The sequence below is a fragment of the Chrysochloris asiatica genome, unplaced genomic scaffold (genome assembly GCF_000296735.1).
Source record: "Chrysochloris asiatica unplaced genomic scaffold, ChrAsi1.0 scaffold00109, whole genome shotgun sequence".
Taxonomy (NCBI): Eukaryota; Metazoa; Chordata; class Mammalia; order Afrosoricida; family Chrysochloridae; genus Chrysochloris; species Chrysochloris asiatica.
In genome coordinates this window covers 222,334-244,042 of record NW_006408627.1, presented here as the reverse complement: position 1 = coordinate 244,042, position 21,709 = coordinate 222,334, and the positions used below count along the sequence as shown (strand labels likewise).

Here is a 21,709-nt window from a genome sequence, read left to right as displayed (position 1 = left end):
TTCTGTTGAGTTCTTGTACCTCCTCTTTTCTTTTATTTGCTTTAGCATTTCTATGCTGGAAAGCAAGTTTCAGTGTCTCTTCTGACATCCATTTTGACCTTTTCCTTCTTTCATTTCTTCTTAATGACTTTTTGCTGTCAGGTGCCATAAAGTCAGTACTGACTCATAGTGATCTTATACACAACAGAACAAAACACTGCCCGGTCCTAAGATAACATCATAATTGTTGCTACGCTTGAGCCCAGTGATACTGCCACTTTGCCAATCAATCTTGCTGAGGTGTGTGTGTTCCTCTTTTTCTGACCCTCCACCTTACCAAACATGATATCCCTCTCCAGTGACTGGTCCCTACTGCCAATATGTCCAAAGTATGAGAGACAAAGTCTAGCCATCCTGGCCTCTAAGGAGCACTCTGGCTGCACTTCTTCTAACACAGATTTGTTAGTTCTTTTGGCAGCCCATAGTGCTTTCAATATTCTCCTCCAACACCATAACTCAAATGCATCAATTCTTCCTTATTCACTGTCCAACTTTTGCATGCATATGAAGTTATTGAAAATACCATGGCTTGGGTCAGACGTACCTTAGTCCTCAAACTGACATCTTTGCTCTTCAACACTTTAAAAAGTTCCTGTGCAGCAGATTTGCCTAATGTAATACATAATTTGATATCTTGGCTGCTGCTTCCATGAGTGTTGATGGTTGATCCAAGAAAAATGAAGTCTTCGACAACTTCAATCTTTTCTCCATTAATAAGAATGTTGTTTATTGGTCCAGTGGTGAGGATTTTTGTTTTCTTTACATTGAGATATAATCCATACTGAAAGCTATGATTTTGATCTTCATCAGTAAGTATTTTAAGTCCTCTTCACTTTCAGAAAACAAGGTTATGTCATCTGCATATTGCAGGTTGCTAATAAGTCTTCCTCTATTCTTGATGCCACATTTTTATTCATATAACCCAGCTTCTCAGATTATTTGCTCAGCATACAGGTTGAATAGGTATGTTGAAAGAAAACAACCCTATCCCACATCTTTCCTAATTTAAAACCAATTAGTGTTCCCATATTCTGTTTGAACAGCAGCCTCTTGGTCTATGTACAGGTTCTTCATGAGCACAGTTAAGTGTTCCAGAATACTCATACATCACAATATTGTCCATAGCTTGTCATGATCCACACATTTGAAGGCCTTTTTGTAGTCAATAAAGCACAGGTAAATGTCTTTCTGGTATTCTCTGCTTTCTACCAAAATCCATCTGACGTCAGCAATGTTCTATGTCCTCTTCTGAATCTGGCTTGAACCTCTTGAAGTTCTTTGTCAATGTCTGGTTGCAGCTTTATTACCTTTAGTAACGCTTTACTCTCATGGGATATCAACGATATTGTTTGATGATTTTCACATTCCATTGGGTCACCTCTCTCTGGCGTGGGCCCAGATACAGATCTCTTCCAATCAGTTGGCCAGATATTCTTCCAAATGTCTTGGCATAGATAAGTGAGTGACTCCCATGCTGCCTCACTTTCTTGTAAGATTCAATTTGTATTCCATCAATTCTGATTGCTTTGTTCTTTGCCAATTTCTTCAATGTACTTTGGACTTCTTCCTTCGGTATCATTGACTCTTGATCATATGCTACCTCTTGAAATGGTTGAATTATTATCATTCTTTTGAATTCTTTTTCAGTTAGTCCAATTACCTTTTCTTCCTCAGAAACATTTTCTGATTCTGCATCTTGGTCATTTCATTGACCCATTCTCTCTTGTTTCTTCATGTGGGCTAAATTTTTCTGTTTCTGGGACATTGTGGGGTTGTCATATTTGTAAAAACAAAGAGTACAGTTCTCCCAGAGGGTAGAAATCTCTGGTGGATTCCTGCAATTCAAGGAGCTCACAAGGTGGTTGGGGAAGGGATGTAACATGAGAGCTTCTGGCCCCTAGATAGAGTTCCTATTAGCCTTGGTGTTAATCTATGTTCAGGACACTCAGTTTGGAAGTAGTTCATGGGGGCCCTCAATGGAGCTAATTTCAGTATCTGTTAGGATCACAGAGAAGCATGACTGATTAAATGCTGGTCTCTTGGCTCTGCTGGTTTTGTAGGTCTAGAGCCCAGCCTACCTGAATCCAGGCACCAAAGTAATGCAGCTTCCTCACACTGGCATGGCTCCCAACCACATGGCTCTGAATTCCTGGAGAGCAGGGTCTGTGCTCCGGATTTATGAGGTTGGGAGCTGACAAAACTTCTGGTCACCAGGCGAACATGGGGAAAAAAGAAGGAATTGCCATTGTACCTTTCCAGAAACCAATGTGAATCTGCCCTGCCAGGTCTCCCTTCACTGCCAATGCAGCTTACAAAATGGTCAAACTGCATCTGGCCAGTTGCTCACCAGTCAGTCTCCCTCTCTTACTGTCTCTGCTCAGCCTGTCCTCCTAGCAAGCAGTCCATCCACCTCTGTAACTTTTTTCTGAGGTTCAGGGTGCCAGCATTTTCATCTGTGTTCTGTTTTATTTTGTTTCTTGTATCTTTGTTGTAGAGGGTTTGTGGTATGTTTGCTTAGTCTGCCATCTTGCTGGAAGTCTAATAGCTCCACTATTAACTTCAAATTGTTTCAACACTCTCTCATATTCTAATCATGTAATTTCAATTTTTTTTTCATGAAATATCTTCTTTACAACTAGATATTTTACTTTTCTTGCCTTTGCATTTTATTTGATTTTTTTTTGTTTTTAATTTTTATTGTGAATTGAGTGAAAGTTTGCAGGGCAGATCATCAGTTCTACATTCAACAAATAATACACTTTGTTTTATTGCAATGATTATAAACCTTTCCATGTACCATCAGATAACAGTTTTTCTCTCTATTCACTATAGCTCTTTTTTTTTTTTTTTAAAAACACTCATGCATATATAATAATTACACTACCAAAGGGCACATTCTGCAAGTCTGCCTCCTGGCCACCAGCTCTTAGTCCCTCCTTTCCCATGAATCGAAAGTCCTCAGCTACTCCCTCTCTCCATGTCCCTATCTCTGCCTCCATCTCTGGCATTGCTGCTTCTCTGGATAAGGTCCCACATTCTGCTTGTGCTCTTCTTCCTTGATGGCCGTAGGGTCCTCTGTTTCTGCACTGTAAGATTAACTACTCCCCTGTTTTTGTTACAAACCATTACAGTTCTGACAGTCGCAATTAGTCATGATAACCATTACTTCTTCAATATTGAATCATAAGAATCTTATCCCATCTTTTTTCACCAGATCCATCTAGACAAGATGAAAATTATTCAGTAGGGATTCTTTCTTCCCCCCCACACTCTTAAACTAAACTCCCTCTTGAAACCTTGTAAGCTAGTCACTTCGTGCCTTTATCACCCCACCCCACCCCCCATTTTAGGTAGCCACTAAGCCCCTATCTACCCTGTGTAGAGAGGGGATACCATTGATACTTGATGTGAAGACTTCTTCCCTCTCTGTTGGTATTTAGAGTTACTACCTCCATGCGTATAAGGAGCTCAGGTAGCATAGTGGTTATGAATCGGGCTGCGAGCCATAAGGTCAGCAGTTCAAAACTACCAGCTGTTCCGCGGGAGAAAGATGAGGCTTTCTGCTCCTGTAAAGATTTATACGCTCGGAAACCCTGTACATGGTCGCTATGAGTCGGAACCAACTCCACGGCACATAACAACAGCAACAACAACCTCCATGAATATAGGTCAAGTTCCTCAAATTGTAGCAACTTACCCTCGTTTCCGTTATCAAAATTTGTTTTTTGTTTGTTTGTTTGTTTTTTATTTTCCTCTAGTCAAGTTTTGATTATCAAACCATCAAGGCTAGGTCAAATGGGTACTATATGCAAGTTTGGGTGTTCTTGTGCGTCTCCCCTCACTTCATATCAACTGGATGCTTCACTCTCAGCTCTAGCCCTCTGTGGCTATGTTCTTGTCCTTGGGCTCATGTGTCCCCAGGTCTCACCACACTTTGGACCAACCAGCCCTTCCTCGTCGCTCTCTCATCTCCAGGTCAATGGAAGTCTATAGAACGTGGCTGAACTCAGCCCATTTCTTCATTGCTGCCTTTTCCCCTATTCCACTCACCAGTAGACCAATGTGGTTGCCAGCAAGCTTACATGCTTGCTCATGTGTTCCCTTTGAGTTTTAGTCTTAGAAAGGGATTTGTCCTCAAGGACTTTCATTGCTTGCCTTGATGGCTTCCTGGTGAACAGCTTGCTTATTCTTGTAGTAGCCAGTTATACTGACATTTTTGTTTTGGTTTTTCCTGATGATTTTTCTTTGAAGATGTATCTTCTGTCACTCTAGCTGGTCCACTCTGCTTGTCCTTTCTAGTGGGAATGTCTCACTTTAGTTGAATTTATGGTTTTATAATTGGGAAAATGTTTTGTTACTTTGAAATGCTACTTTATATTTTCTTTTCAATAAAAAATTTCTAGATAAGGGATGATGTCAAAAACTCCTGTCTTTCAGAACCTAACAGTTTTCGAAAGAAGTCTGGTATTTATATTGATGGATTCCAGTTAGGAGAAGATTTTGTTGAACTGCATACACTTCTAGGAAAATCTGCTTTCAAAACTGCAAAATTATATGGCCCTGACATTGGTCAACCTCGAGGAAAGACTGTTAAGATGTTGAGGAGGTAAGAGCCAAAGAAGGCAGAACTACTTTTTAAAAAATGTTTAGAGTGTGTGTTAGTGGTGGTAGAACAATTTGGAAAAGGGCAGGGAGAAGGATTATACAACCAAAAGTAAGTATTCAATGTCATCGAATTATTCATGTAGAAATTATTGAGATAATATGTTTTATGTATAGTTTTCACCATAAGGAAAAAAATGTAGAAATTGGTGAGATAATATATGTTTTGTTATGTTTATTTTTCACCGCAAAGGAAAGAAAAAAACACTAATTTACATGTTATTAACTGCCTGACTAGATTTTTTTTTTTAACCAAAAAAGGAAAAAAAAAATTTTTTTTTTTTACCAGTGTTTACCAAAATGGAAAGTATTGACTGACTCGGAATACTAAAGGTTCTGAGGTAAATGAAACCTATGATAAATTTTTCTATTAGAATTAGGATATCATAACTAGCCTGATGCTATAATAACTAGCCCAGTCCATTTCAAGGGAATAAGATTCTTTGATATATGTTATATGAGACTATATTATGACAGAGTGGAATTTGTTTTCTAGTTTCCTGGAGGCTGGAGGAGACGTGATTAATTCAGTTACGTGGCATCAGTAAGTCTAGCTCCTGTTCTTTCACTAGAAAAGTAGTGCTAGCTCTCTTAATACTTACTCTTCTAAAAATTATTTCCATCTAGCTGCTAATTGTGTTTTTAGCTCAAACAAGAAACAAATAGTGTATCAAACTGCATAATACTAGTATTTTCATATTAATAAAATAAAAATTGAAGTTTACTTTAAAAACTATACTCGTTTTGATAAGATCAAGGCACCCTGTCACTTGATCCACTGTGTCCTTTCAAAGACAGAGTAACTATTTTCTAATTATTTTGATAAAATGGATGCTTCAGTTATCTAATGTTGTTATAACAGAGATACCACAAATAGAAATTAAACAAACAGAAATTTGTTCTCTCACAATTTAGGAAGCTAGAAGTCCAAATTCAGACTACAACTCAGTCTATCCATTGCTGTTGAGTGGATTCGGACTCATAGAGACCCTATAGAACAGAGTAGAGTGATTCCTTAGGATTTCCAAAGCTGTAAATCTTTATAGAATCAGAGAGTTTCATCTTTGTGGTGTTTTTGAACTGCTGTCCTGGTGGTTAGCAGTCCAGTGCTTAACCCACTGTGCTCCCAAGGCTTCACAAAAGCTTTAAGAGAAAGCTTTTTCTCTCTGTTCACTTTGAGGGAAGGTCTTGTCTCCTTCCAACCTTTATGGACCCTGCATCCCTGTGTCTCTGCATCAATCTTCACCTGGGCTTAAGAGGTTCTCAGTGCAGGGACTCTGGGTCCAAAGGACTCGTTTTGCTCTAGGCTCATCTTTCTTGACTGTAATCAAGCTCCTCTGCTCACTTCTCTCCTTTGAGCTATTGTTAGATAAATGTACGACTCAAGCAAGGGTGTGACTTTAGTAAGAGAGTTCATTACTTTAGAAGGGTGGTGACTTGCATAAGGATATGGATGAATCTTGCCCTTTTGTAATGCTGTAACTCAAGATACAGCCCATCCTAATCCTGCCTCATAAACATATAAAGGTTAGGATTTACAACACATATAGCAAAATGGAAGAGAATTATATCAGATCACAAAATGGAGGACAATTGTACACTACTGGGACCCATGACCTATCCACATGTTTTTTTGGGACACATTCAATGCACAGTGGATTCTCCTTCATGTCCTTCTTCCATCTTGGTCTCACCCGAGTAGAACATCTGCCTTTTTTTTTTTTTTTTTTAACTGCATGAGGGTGGGAGAGGTAGGAAAGAGAACAAGGGCATCCAATTAACTGAAAAGCAAAAAGTTAAAGCTTGTTATTTTTTCTGAATATTTTCTGAATAATTTAGCTACTATTTGAATGGACGAATTGCTACCAAAGAAGACTTTCTAAACCCTGATGTACTGGACACTTTTATTTTATCCACACAAAAAATTTTCCAGGTAATAGTTTTTTTTTTGTTTTTTTTTTAAAGCAAAATCAGTCCTTATTTTGTAGTGTAGATAGTTCTAAATTCTAAAGGTATAAAAGTGTACACGTTTTTCTAAGCTTCAGGTATGTGCTTATTGAAAACAAGCAGTATCTTAGTCACCTTTGGCTCCCTTTAGCCTAGGATTTTACCCATATACATTAATTAGAGATAGAAAGCACTTTCAATAGACTGTATTAGAATTAACTATCACAGACCTGTAAAATAGGTTTGTTTGCATTTTGCACACCCTGCTATTCCTATAAAAGCAAATTGCCCAAGACCGGATGACTGGAACATATTTTATAACTATATAACAGATGGGCACAGTTCACAATGAATACAAGGTTTTAAATGTTGTTAATCTTCAGCATCATGGTTAGTCAGTTTCTTTGTAATTACCATGGAGACTTTCTTGTTCCATAGGTTGTTGAGGAGACCAGACCCCACAAGGTTTGGTTAGGAGAAACAAGTTCAGCGTATGGGGGTGGAGCACCCTTGCTGTCCAACACCTTTGCAGCTGGCTTTATGTGAGTAAAACGACACTACCTCAAGGATCCAATTGCAGCGGGGCCCCTACCCTCTGTTCAGTTGAAATAACTCATCAATCAAAGAGCAGACCAAAAGTTGGCTTGTTGCCAAGCCTCAAAATTTATGCCAGATTTTACAAGGAAGTGATTTGCTAAACCTTGTTGAATATCTTTAATGTGACTTAAATTAATCATTGCAAGAATGAATTGGTTTAGAAATTTTGGTTCTTAAATAACCAAACCAAACCAGTTGCCACTGAGTCAATACTTATTCATGACGAAGCTCGTTATAAAAGAGTGCACCTCAGTTTTGAGTCAGAGAAGGATATTTATTATATGAACTATACTCATATTCCCAAGAGGTTTGGAGCATTAAATATGAGTTCACACTAGAGGGATTTCCAGTGAAATAAAAAATTTACCAAGTCACCTCATGATCCAACTACCACAAGCTTGATTGCTTTAGAATACTGATTTATCTACATTTAGTAATCTGTGAATCACTCTTAGTTTCTACCTCTATATCTTTCTCTGGAGTCCTGATGTGGCACCATAGGCTAAGCACTAGACCTCAAGGTTGGTTTGAACCACAAGTTTGGCCATTCAAACTCATCAGGTGCTCTTTGGAAACCCTGTATAGGGGGGTTGCTATGAGTCAGAACCGACTCGGTGGCATTTAACAACAACAATATATCTTTCTCCTGGTGTGGCACTATAGGATCAGCACTGGACTGTGAACCACAAGGTCAGCAGTTCAAACCCACCAGTTGCCCCTCAAAAACCTGATACAGAGCCACTGACTCAATGGCATTTAACAACAACAACAACAACATATCCTTACTTTGGAGTCCTGGTTTGGCACTGTAGGATAAGCACTAGACTGCTAGCCACAAGGTCAGCAGTTCAGACCCCACCAGCCACTCCTTAGAAACAGGGTCACTTGAGTCGGAACTGACTAGATGGCATTCAACAATAACAACCCTTACTCTGGGGTACAGGTGTGACTTGTAGAATAAGCACTAGACTTCCAGCTTCAAAGTCAGCAGTTCAAACCCACCAAGTGCTCCTAGGAAACCCTATGTTGCTGTTGTTGTTAAGTGTCATTGAGTCAGGTCCTATTCATAGCAATCCTATATAGGATTTCCAAGGAACAGCTGGTGAGTTTGAACCGCTGACCATGCAGTTCAAATGACCTTGTAGTCCAGTGCTTATCCTACAGCACCACACCAGGACACCAGGATACTCTATACAGGGTTGCTGTGAGTCAGAACCAACACGGACAACACTTGACAAAAACAACAACATCCTCACTTTAGAATTCAGACATAATTTCTTTTCTCTCCCATTTATTCTTAGAAGCCCCAAACTAAGCACAATCCTGTAGGAAGGTAGAGAAAAGAATCAAGATGTTTGTTTTATACTATTCATCAAAGGTGCAGAGAGGAGGGAGTTGGACTGTCCTCTCAGGATGAGGAATGCATATTCAGTGTCTGTTCTGCTTTGTAGCAGAGATTCCCTGCTAGCCTTCAAGGTTTGTTCTCATGTTGAAGTCTGGGAAGATGTGAGAAAAGGATTCCACTGCTGCTACACTGAGTGTCCGTGCCACTCAAATGACTTGTTTATAAGGAATGTCGCTTTTATATTTTCCCGTCAGTGCCTCCCATGTAGATGAATAAACCAAGATAGCACATAATTAGAATTATTTTATTTTCCAAAGTTGAAGAAAGATGGGTCTCTATCTCTGCTCCAGGTGGCTGGATAAATTGGGCCTGTCGGCCAGAATGGGCATCGAAGTGGTGATGAGACAAGTGCTCTTTGGAGCAGGAAACTACCACTTAGTGGATGAAAATTTCGAGCCTTTACCTGTAAGTGATCATCACTTCCCTCTTTCTGTGAGTAGATAAGAGGATGCTGAGGGCCCACTGTCACCCTTCTGTGAATAATCAGTTATTCATTGCCCTCAATAGCTAGCCAAACCATAGAATGATGAGTTGGAAGAGAACAGAAAGATCATCCACTCTACCACTGTTGTTTTTCAAGAGAAGAAATTGAGACCCAGAAATAGCTTGTTTAATATTGGTGATTTGGACATGGTATGGGATTTTTCCAAAAATGAATAGATTTTATTTTTGTTCTGTTGTGCATAAAGTCACTGTGAGTCAGTACTGACTTGATGACACTTAGCAACACTAAATAATAGTAATAAGCATACAGTGCAGAATCCCTTTTCCCACACCTCCAAGTTCCCTATGATTAAGCTCTTGATTCCTGTGATGCATTTGTTAAAATTGATGGGCCGTTATTGATACATTATTAATTAAATTCCATAGTTTACATTGCAGTTCATTCTTTGTGTGGTATAGTCTAATGGGTTTTGGCAATACATAGTGCCATGTATACACCATTTAATAATATACAAAACAGTTTCACTGCCCTAAAATCCCCTGCGTTCTTTCAGTTCTTCCTGTCATTCTCCCCACAAGTCCCTGGCAACCAGTGATCTTTTTATTTTTACTTTTTCCAGAATGCCTTAGAGTTGGAATTATACAGTATATAGCCTTTTTCTTTCTTTCTTTTTAAAGTTTTTATTGTGACTTGAGTGATAGTTTACATGGGGGAACATCAGTTTTACACTCATCTTATCGTATTTCATTTCATTGCAATGATTGCAATCCCTTCCATGCATCATTATTCAGCAATATTTGCTTATTACCTCTGTTTTTTGTTTTGAATGTACACAAAAACACTCAGGAATATATAATCATTTAAACAACCAAAGGGCACATTCTGCAAGCCTGTTTCCTGGTCACCAGCACACAGCCTTTCTCTTTCCATGAGTCTGGAATCCTCAGCTGCTCTATCTCTCCATGTCATCATATCTGCCTCCATCTCTGGTGTCACTGATTCTCTGGATAGGGTCTCACATTCCACTCATGCTCTTCTCCCTTGATGGTCTTAGGGTCCTCTGTTCCTGGACTGTAAGATTAACTAATCACCCCCCCCCCTTTTTATTTTTTTCAAAACTTCTATCTTAACAGTTGTGACAATCACTATTAATCTTGATAGCAATTACTCACTAGTATATAGCCTTTTCAGACAGGCTTCTTTTACTTAGCACTAGGCTTTTAAGGTTCCTCCATACCCTTTTGTGGCTTCATAGATCATTTCTTTTTATCACTGAATAATATTCCACTGTATAGATGTACCACAGTTTATCTATTCAAATATTGAAAGCCATTTTGGTCACTTTCTGTTTTTGTCAGTTATGTCTGAAGTTACTATAAATATTCATGTGCGGGCTTTTGTGTAGACAAAATTTTTCATCTCATTTATGTAAATATTTAGTGTGATTTCTGGGCCATATGGCAAGACTGTGTTTAGTTAGTTATGTAAGAAACTACCAGGTTGCTTTTCCAGAGTGGCTATACCACTGCATTCTTTTCAGCAGTGAATAAGAGTTCATCCTTACCAACTTTTAATATTGTCAGTTTTATTGAATTTCAAACATTCCAGTATATGTGTAATTGTATGTCATTGTTGCTTTAATATATTGTTCCCTGATGACAGGATTTTGAACATCTTTTCATATGCTTACTTGCTAACCGTATATTCTTTTTGTTGTGGTAACTTTTGTACATCTATTTGCTTTTCTTATTATTTCATTTAAAAAGTTATTTGTTATATTTTAGATACAAGTCATTTACCACATAAGTGTTTTGCACATATTTTTCTAGTCTATGATTTGTATTTTCATTATTTAAGTGTCCTTACCAGAATATAGGAGTCCTGGTGTGGTGCTGTGGGTTAATGTGCCAGACTGCAAAGTCGTTTGAACTGCAAGGTTGGTAGTTCAAGCTCACCAGCTGCTCCTTGGAAACTCTATATAGGGTTGCTGTGGGTCAGAATTGACTTGATGGCACTTGACAACAGCAACAACCAGAATATAAGTTTTTAATTTTAGTGAAATAGGACTTACTCACTTTTTTTTTCCTCTTTCTTTCTTGTATCATGCCTTTAGTGTTGTACCTAAAAAGTCAACCCCAAACTCAGTGTCAACTAGATTTTCTACTGCTGTCTTCTGAAAGTTTTGTAGTATGGTATTTTACATTTACACCTATGAGTCACTTTGAGTTAATTTTTATCAAAGGTATAAGGTCTGTCAAGATTTTTTCTTTTATTTTTTTGGAGGTGGTGGGGATGGAAGCTTGTGAATTTCCATTTGTTATGGAACTGGGATTTTTTTTTTTTTTTTTTTTTTTAAGGGCTAATGTGAAGTTTTACAACTCACATTTTACCAGGTAACAAACTTGTATTTTTTTCTTCTTTTTTTTTTTTAAGCAAGGTAAACCGAAGTAAAAATTGCATACAGTATCCACTACTTCAAAACTTTTAGATGTATGAAATAATACTTTATTTAACTTTAAATAAGCCCATATCATAGATTTGCTCAAAAAGTTCAACTTAAAAATTGACTGTTTTGTTAATAATATTAAAAATATTTATGACTACAGTCTTATTTCCCTACCTCCAACTATATTTGGTGCTAAATCAAGAAATGTAGTCTTTCTAACCAAAAAGGAAGGTATATACAAGGGGGCTTCAAAAGGTCTTGAAAAAATGAAATTATCTTTACATTCCATTATTTTCACAGACTTCTTGAAGCACCCTTTTATGTTTAAAAATAGGGGTATTATGTGTAGCTAAATTGTTATGTGCTCTCTCTCAAGTTAGTTCCAAATCATAATGACCCTTTAAAAGGTTTGAACTACTGACCTTGCAGTTACCAATTTAGTGCTTATTCTACAGCATCATACCAGAGCTCAAATATGGATATAGAACTATGAAGTATGAACTTGGCTTTTATCATCTAAAATGCCACTTGAGAATATATGTTTTTGTTTTAATTTTTATTAGATTTACATTGAACAAATCATACACTTTGTTTCATCTCAATGTAACAGCAGTTATCTCACTTCCTCGCTGTGTTTTCTATTTCCATTCCACCATCTTACCATCACTTTTCAACTTTGTCCTTAGGAAAATATTTTCCTATTGATTTTACCCTGAAATCTACCTGACCTCCCCACCACCTGGATCTCTATTCCTATATTTTCCCCTTCTTTCACATTGTAATTGTTTTGATCATAGACTGACATTCCAGAATCTCTAATTTCGTTCTTGTAATTTTTTTTTCTGCACTGGATGCTTCCATCTCTTGACTGAGTTGCCACATATGTCAGTCTCTGGTTGCTGTCTGTTCTTGTTGGTTCTCAGTTCAAAGAATTCTCTTTAGAATGGTTTGAAGTACTGGCTTGGCTTTTACAAAGTCCCTTAACTTCTGTTTATCCTGGAATGGTTTGATTACACTGTCATATTTGATTGACAACTTTGCTGGGTAAACGATTCTTGGTTGGCAGTTTTTTTCTTTCAGGAGTTTGTATCTGTCTTCTAATTGCCTTCTTGTCTGCATGGTTTCTGCTGAGCGATCAGAGCTTAAACTTATTTGCTTGCCTTTGTAGGTAACACTTCTCTTTTCCCTAGCTGCTTTCAGGATTCTCTCCTTTCCTTTGATTTTGGAGAGCTTGACTGTTATATATCTTTTTGGGGCTCTATCCTTCCTGAGATTTGTTCAGCTTCTTGAATGCTTATCTTCTTGTTTTTCAGGATGTTAGTGAAATTTTCTTCCAGAAGTTCTTCAGCTATCTCCTCTATGGTTTTCTGTGATTCTTCCTGTTCTGGGACTCAAATCATCCATAGGTAATTCCTCTTAATGTAGTCCCACATGAACAGATTTTCTCCATATTTTTTCATTCTTTTTTCTTCTTGCTCTTCTATCTTAGTAGTATTGAGATATTTGTCTTCAAGCTTACTGATTCTGGCTTCCATCCCTTCAATTCTCCTCCTTTGCCTTTTCAGTGTATTTTCTGTTTCTGATATTTAGATATTAATCATCTGGACCTCTTTTTGCATACTTTGAATTGTTTCCAATAGTATTCTCTTACTTTATTGTTCCTGTAGCACTTTTCTGACTTCTTCCTTCATTTCCTCAACCTTTCTGTAGAACATGTGGATGCACCTCAGTATCATCCACCTAAATTCCTTATTGGGCAGTTCCAAAGCCTGCAGTCCTTCCAATGGAAATTCTAGGTCTACCTCCAGCTTATTTTTATGAGCTACTCTTATTTCTGGACATGAGCAAATTTTTCTGGTTTTGGTTTTTTTAGCCATTGTGGTGCTGTTATATTTTCAATAGTTAGGTGACTGTATGTTAGTGTAGTCGTAAGCTTTCTAATTACCTCCTTGTAGATGTGATCAGGAAATGTGTTTCTGTTTTCACTTTTCTTTCTACTCAACTCAGAGTGACTTTAGCAGGTGTTGGTTATTTATGCTGTTCTGGTGTATAGTAGCTGGTATTGGTTCTTGCCCAGATGTTGGGATTTTATAGGGTGTAATTGTATCTTGTTGGGTAGGGCAAGGAGAGAAAAATCCCTGTTCCAAGATAAAAGGGGGACCAAAAAACCAAACTGGACACTGAAGTCCAAAATCACCACACACACAAAATACATAGCAAAATATGAGTAAGACTTTAGCACCCCTCTTTTGGCTTCTTGCCTTCAAATTTGCCTGAGAAATTTCAAAGTATTCCCATTGCACCTTCTGATGTAACACAAGATTTAGTTTTTGTCCTCCCCCACACTTTTTCCTCTCTTGCCTCTCCTCAACAAGGAGCTCTGGTAGCATAGTGGTTATGAATCAGGCTGCTAACCTCAAGGTCAACAGTTTGAAACTATCAGCTGTTCTGTGGGAGAAAGATGAGGTTTTCTGCTCCCATAAAGATTTACAGCCTTGGAAACCCTATACAGGGTTGCTATGAGTTGGAACCGACTCCATGGCTCACTACTACCACCACCTCTCCTCAAGCCCATTCAGGTGTTTCTAATGAGACCCAGCCCAGGGCTGGCCAGATCCGCATTGGAAGACACTCCTATTTTAAGCTGTTCCTGCTGACTCCACCCCCTTCTTTGATTCTGCTCCAGTAATCTTTGCTGTGTCAGTCCTTGCGCATGCATAGTAGAATCTTGCAGTGAGGTGGCAGGTGTCCAGTCACTCAGGTATCCCCTCTTCCAGCAGCTGGATATGGAATGGAGGTGGGCAGACAGAGGAAAACAAAAGAACATGAAGAAATAATCACATTTTTATCTCTGATAATCAGTCAGCCCTCTGCAATGCGAGTGCTTTCTTGACCTTATATCTGCTCCTTCCCTTTCAAAATGGTTGCTCCATGACTCACTGGCTGCTGCAAATCAGAAAATACCTCTTTTCTGGCCTCTGCTCCAAACCCACTCTGCAGTAAGGCTTCAATTCTCCTAATTATCCCTTTACATAAAGTTCATAGTTCTGAGACCATCCTTTCAACCTGTGTAGTCTGGTTGCTATTATTGGTGGAGGTCTGCTCAGCCTTTCTCCCTAATCTACCATTAAGCCCCACCTCTGCCCTTTTGATTTTGAATGATTGACCATTCCATGGTGCGCATACTCTATTAGTGTTGTTGTTCCCCCTATGTAACTATCTACTGTTTGCCTTATAATTGGGCTAGAAGGGTGAGCATCTTTCTAGACCTGAAGGGTGGTCGAGATCCACAGTCTCAGGTTTCTCCAGTCTCATTCTGACCAGTAAGCTTGGTCCTTTACTTTTTTTCTAATAATATTGTATTTTATTCCACATTTTCTCTGACTCTATCTGGGACCCTCTAATGTGATCCCTTTCAGAGCCATTGGTAGTGGTAGCCAGGCACTGTCTAGTTTTTCTGGTCTCAGAGTCATGGAGACTGATGTTCAGAGATTATCTTTTTTTAAGGGTAATTTCTAAGGAAATTATTTGACTATTGTAGGGACTTTAAAAAATTTTGCCAAGAGCACATGTCAAAAAGTAAGTTGGGTGGGTGGGGGAAAACAAGATAGCAAATAGGGTAGAAGTGCAGTGAGGATCTCTGTCAGCAATAACACAGAATACCAGATGAAGCAGGTTTAGGGGATGGTCCCAGAAATCTAAACCACACATAAAGGAATATTTAGAAAGTATGAAGACTTACAGCCAGTGGGATTTGTAGTGGAAGCAAGAAATCTAGTGTTTTGGGGGATCCACCAGGCTCAGCGTCTCCCAGAACAGCCATCTTGGGGGAGACTGAGTGGGAAAAGGATCAGAGCAGCACAGAATCCTGACCAATCCATAGATATAAAGGTGTGGACATTCTTTTTTTTTGTTTTTTCTTTTCTTTTGTACCTGTTTGTTTGTCTACCGCTGTCTGCGCACCTCCATTCTGGTGACTAGAGGGGGTCCTGAGTGAGTGGACATCCCACCCACACCTCCAGAAGGTTCTACTATGCATGTGCACAAATCTCCTCAAAATTTAAAGGAACAGTTGCCACTTAAAGCCAAACAGCAGTGCAAAATGTCCACAGCCAGCCCTGAACTGTTTATTACTAGGAAAAAGGCCTGAATGGGGGTTATGGACAGACAGACTAAAAAGGAAACAGACTGAAAACTAAATCCTGAGTACACCATAACGACCAATAGTGGCATCTTAAAGTTTCTCAGGAGGCCTTGAAGGCAAGAAGCCGAAAGAGGACATTAAAATCATACTTATATTAAGAACCAAAAGATCTGTTGGAAGAAGTGCAGCCAGAGTACTCCTTGGAAGCCAGGATTGCCAAACTTCATCTCTTATACTATGGACATATTGTCAGAAGGGACCAGTCACTGGAGAAGGATATCATGTTTGGTAAGGTGGGGTGTCAGAGAAAAAAAGAAGACCCCAGCAAGATGGATTGGGAAAGTGGCAGCATCAATGGGCTCAAGCGTGGCAACAATTGTGAGATAGGCCTAGGATTGGGCAGTGTTTTGTTCTGCTGTGCATAAGGTCACTGTGAGTCAGTACCAACTCAATGGCACCTAACAACAACAACAACATATTAGGCTACAGATTTTTTCTTTCTCTCTTCTCTCTTTTCTGTGATTATAGACTACAGCATCCATCTGTCTTTTTTGTTTGTTTGTTTCTGTTGTGTTCATTTGGTCTCCTCTTTATCTTTAGTGGGCTCTTTCTATCCCTACATTACCCAAGAAGAGACGGCAACTGCTGTCATATAGTTAAGGCACAATCACATCCTATAAAATCCCACAATCCAGGCAAGAACCAATACCAACTGCCATACTCCAGGTAGGCAACCAATACCTGTGACAGTTACTCTGAGCCAAGTAATAAGAAGAATGAAAAGGGAAGCCCATCTCCTGATCACATCTAACTGGAGGCAATCAGAAAGCATAAAAAAAAACACCAAAACACACATACATCTAAGTATTAAGGCCACAGATAACTACTAAATATGACCAGGAAACTGATAACCATAAAAGTACATGTCCAGAAATGAGAAAAAGTGACTGGGACAAATGAACTGGATGTAAACATACACTCCATACTGGGAGGAGGGCAGGCTTTGGAAATGCCTAAGAAGAAATTCAGAAAAATTATTATAAAATGTATCAAAACACTCTACAATGAGTTGAGGAAAAATAAGGAAGAAGTCAGGAAAGTGTTACAGGAACAATCAAATAAGATATATACAGCATTGCAAACAATTTTAAAACTACAGAAAGAGATCCAAATGATTAATAATAAAATATCAGAAGTGGATAATACACTGAAAGTGAAAAAGAGTAGAATTGAAGAGATGGAAGCCAGAACTAGTGAGCTGGAAGACAAACCTCTCAATACTACCAAGACAGAAGAGCAAGCAGAAAAAGGGATTTACAAAAATCTGAAGATGGTCTAAGATTCATGTTGGACAACATGAAAAGGAATAACTTAACACTTATCAGCATTCTGGAGCAGGAAGAAACACGCAAGTCCATAGAGGAGATAGTTGAATAGCTTCTGGAAGAAAATTTCCTAACATCCTGAAAAGCAAAAAGATAAGCTTTCAAGAAGCTCAATGAACCCCAGGAAGGGTATATCCTAAAAGAAAATCACCAAGAAATATAATAATCAAGCTCTCCAAAAGGAAAGATAGGACAGAATCCTGAAAGCAGCTAAAGAAAAGAGAAGTGTAACATACAAAGGCAAGCAAATCAGATTACACTCTGATCTCTCAGCAGAAACCATTCAGGCAAGAAAGCAATGAGGAGACATATATAAAACACTGAAAGAAAACAAAACTGCCAAGAATCCTCTACCCAGCAAAGCTGTCAATCAAATGTGATGGTGTAATCAAAACATTCCAGGATAAACAGAAGCTAAGGAATTTTCCCAAAGCCAAACCTACAATGAAAAACATCCTATGGGGGTTCTGTGGACTGAGAACCCACAAGAACAGACAACAACCAGATAGTGACATATGTGGCAGCACCACCCGGAACTCAATCGACAAATGGAAGAGTCGAAAACAGAAGAAAACTATAAGAACAAATTCAGAGGATCTGGGAGGTCAGTCTATGAGCAAAACAGTTACAATGTGAAAGAAGATAAATACAGAGGAACAGAGATTCAGGTGGTGAGAAGGTCAGGTAGATTACAGGATAAAATGTTGTTGTTGTTGTTAAGTGCAGTCGAGTCGGTTCCAACCCATAGCGACCCTGAACAGGGTTTCCAAGGCTATAAATCTTTATGGGAGCAGAAAGTCTCATCTTTCTCCCGCGGAGCAGCTAGTAGCTTCCAACTGCTGACCTTGTGGTTCGCAGCCCGATTCATAACCACAGAGATCCAGGTGGTGAGAAGGTCAGGTAGATTATAGGATAAAATAGACTGTCTTAAATGGAGGGAAGAGTTAATGGAATATAAGGTACCCACAACAGTGTGGTTCAGGTGGAGGCTTAGGGGAAGGTGGAGGGAGGCGACTATAGAACACAGGGTAGGGGGCAGACATCATAGTTTGGGTGTTGGAGAGGGCAATAGAAGGGGAGGAGATGGAAGAACAAGGTAGATCAGAGAGCACTGAGACAGATTTGCATGTGCTAAGTGAGACAGAGGTAAAAATGACGCATGCTCAACCTTGGAACAACAGGGATCTGGGATATAGGGATCTAGGCATAGTTTGAAGAGGGGAAATTAATACTAAGATACTTGACTGTCTTATGATTCATGATTTCCCTCGCCTAATGTTGAAAAATAGACACTTGTGTGGGATAGAAAGGGATGTCAGGAAACGTGATTACAGAAAACTTGTAAGCCCGTCTTCAGCCTATAACTGATTGGAATACCTAAAAGGGGTTTTAGAACTAGCCCAGTGAAATAAGCATCTTATGGAGCCTTTGCAGTGTATAAGACCTTAGGTTCAGGAATCCTGAACCCCATCCAGAACCATCTGAGAAGGGACATTCCCACTAGAAAGGACAAATAGACCAGCCTGGAACAGCTAGAGCAACAGAAGATGCATCTTCAAAGATCATCAGCCATCAAGGCAAACAATCAAGTTCCTTCAGAACAAACCCCCCTCCAAGACTGAAACTCAAAGGGAACACATTAGCAGGCATATAAGCTTGCTGGCAACCACATTGATCTACTGTTGAGTGGAAGAGGGGGAATGGCAGCATTGAAGAAATAGGCTGAGTTCAAACATGTTCCATAGACTACTGTTGACCTGGAGATGAGAGAGAGAAGAGGAAAGGCTGGTTGCTCCAAAGTGTGGTGAGACCTGGGGACACCTGAGCCCATGGACAAGGACATAGCCACAGAAGGCTAGAGACGAGAGTGAAGCATCCAGCTGATATGAAGTGAGGGAAGATGCACAAGAACACCCAAACTTTCATATAGTACCTATTTGACCTAGCCTCGATGGCTTGATAATCAGAACTTGATTAGAGGAAGATTTAAAAAATTTGTTTTTATAAAGGAAACAAGTGTAAATGCTACAGTTTGATGAACTTGATCTATACTCATAGAGGTAGTAACTCTAAATACCAACAGAGAGGGAAGGAGTCTTCACATCAAGTATTAATGCTATCCCCTCTGTACCCAGGGTAGATAAGGACAAGCAACTTAGACATTGACTACCTAAAATGAGGGAGCGATAAAGGCACAAAGTGACTGGCTTACAAGGTTTCAAAAGGGAGTTTAGCCTGAGTGGCGGTGGGGGCAGGGGAGGGGAAGAAAGAGTCCCCACTGAATAGTTTTCATCTTGTCTAGATGGGTCTGGTTAAAAAAGACAAGGATAAGATTCTTAAGATTCATTAGTGAGAAATAGTTATCATGACTAATTGCGACTGTCACAATTGTAAAGGTCGAAGTTTTATATCAAAAATGGGGGAGTAGTTACTCTTACAGTCTAATAACAAAGGACCCAGGACCATCAAGGGAGACGAACACAAGCGGAATGGGAGACATTATCGAGAGAAGCAGCGACACCACAGCTGGAGGCAGAGATGGGGACATAGAGCAGGGGGAGCAGCTAGGAATCTAGATTTGTAAGAAGAGAGGGACTGAGAGCTGGTGGCCAGGAGGCAGACTTGCAGAATGTGCCCTTTGGTGGTATAAATTATTATATATGCCTGAGTGTTTAAAAAAAAAAGTGCTAAGTGAATAAAGAGAAATACTGTTAACTGATAGTACATGGAAGGGATTATAATCATTGTAATGAAACTAGGTGTATGATTTGTTGAATGTAAATCTGATGATCTGCCTTGTAAACCTTCACTCAATTCACATTAAAAACTTAAAAAGATAGCAACAATGATAGTGCTGAAAAGGACATTAGCAAGCAATACCATTTACAATAGCTGCCCAAAGGCTGAAATATTTAGGAATAAACATAACCAGAGAAACAAAGGCCTTATACAAAGAAAATTACAAAACACTACTACAAGAAACCAAAAGAGACCTACAGAAGTGGAAGAACACACCATGTTCCTGGAGAGGAAGACTCAGCATCTTGAAAATATTACTACTGCCCAAAGCATTTTACACATGTAATGCTATCCCAATCCAGATTCCAACTATGTTTTTCAAAGAGATGGAAAAGACAATTACTAACTTCATATGGAAAGGAAAGAGACCCAGGATAAGCAAAGCACTGCTTAAGAAGAACAACAATAGTGGTGGTCTCTCACTCCCTGATTTCAAAATTTACTACATGGCAACAGTGGTCAAAACAGCATGGTACTGGTACAATGAAAGATACATTGATCAATGGAACAGAATCGAGAATCTGAAAATTAACCCATCCACATATAGCCAAATGATTTTCCACAAAATGCCTAGGCATATTGCATGGGGAGGAGATAGTCTCTTTAACAAAGGGTGCTAGCAGAACTGGAAAGCAATATGCAAAAGAATGAAACAAGACCTTTGCCTCACGCCCTATGCAAAAACAAAGTCAGCATGGATTAAAGATCTAAATGTGAATCCCAAAATTATGAAGGTCATCAATGAAAAAATAGGGACAAATGCGAGGGTGCTAATTCAGGGCATATACAGACCACCAAATATTTTTAAAAGTACACAAAGTAGACAAAATAGATGAGTAGGACATACTAAAAATTTAAAACTTATGTGCATCAAAAGATTTCACCAAAGGAGTAAAAAGGGAACCCACAGAATGGGAAAAAATCTTTTGCAACGACACATCAGATAAGGGACTCATTTCTAAAATATATAGGAAACTACAACACCTCTACAAGAATAAGACAACCCAATAAAAAAAATGGGCACAGGACATGAACAGACACTTCACCAAGGAGGAGATCCGGGCAGCCAACAAACACATGAAGAAATGTTCATGATTACTAGCCATTAGAGAGATGCAAATCAAAACAATAATGAGGTATCATCTCATACCAGCAATAACAGCAAAGATCAAAAAATCAGAGGACAACAAATGCTGGCAAGGATGAGGAAAGCCTGGGACCCTCCTACATTGTTGGTGGGACTGCAAAATGGTCCAACCGCTCTGGAAACCAATATGGCGCTTCCTCAGAAGGTTGGAAATAGAAATATGACCCAGCAATTCCTCTTCTTTGTATTGACTCACAAGAAATATGAGCCATAATACAAGTAGATATATTTACACCAATGTTCATAGCAGCACTATTTACAATAGCAAAAAAATGGAGACAACCAAAATGCCCATCAATTGAAGAATGAATAAACAAACTGTGATACATGCACACTATGGAATACTATGCTACCTTGAAGAACAACAAGGAAGCTGCAAGTCATCACATAACATGGATGAACCTTGAGGACACTGTGCTGAGTGAAATTAGTCAGTCACAAAAGGAGAAATACTGCATAAGACCATTATTGTAAAGGACTGAGAAAAAGAACCCACCCAAAAGGGGGGAAAATCTACATATATAATTGCTGAACACTGGGATGTATGGGATGAGAGGAGGGGAAGAAAGAGCACAGGGTAGGGAATAGACATAGGAGAGCCTGGGTGCTGGAGGGGGGAGGGGGTGGCAATACACAAGAAGGGAGAGGGAAAAGGAACAAGGTGGATGGGAGAATGGTTGGGCAGATTTGCAT

General features: G+C 39.1%; 1 protein-coding gene across 3 annotated transcripts in view; it reads left to right on the top strand.

Annotated features, from left to right (window-relative positions):
• HPSE (heparanase) overlaps positions 1-21,709 on the top strand; it is a 92,770-nt gene that overhangs the window by 55,583 nt on the left and 15,478 nt on the right. For 2 of the 3 annotated variants that reach the window (XM_006867723.1, XM_006867722.1), the window contains 5 exons: positions 4,477-4,645; positions 5,198-5,245; positions 6,541-6,634; positions 7,087-7,190; positions 8,941-9,055. In XM_006867723.1, coding sequence (XP_006867785.1) covers positions 4,477-4,645; positions 5,198-5,245; positions 6,541-6,634; positions 7,087-7,190; positions 8,941-9,055 — 530 coding nt within the window. The remainder of the gene's footprint in view (positions 1-4,476; positions 4,646-5,197; positions 5,246-6,540; positions 6,635-7,086; positions 7,191-8,940; positions 9,056-21,709) is intronic. The other variant, XM_006867724.1, reaches the window with a different exon arrangement.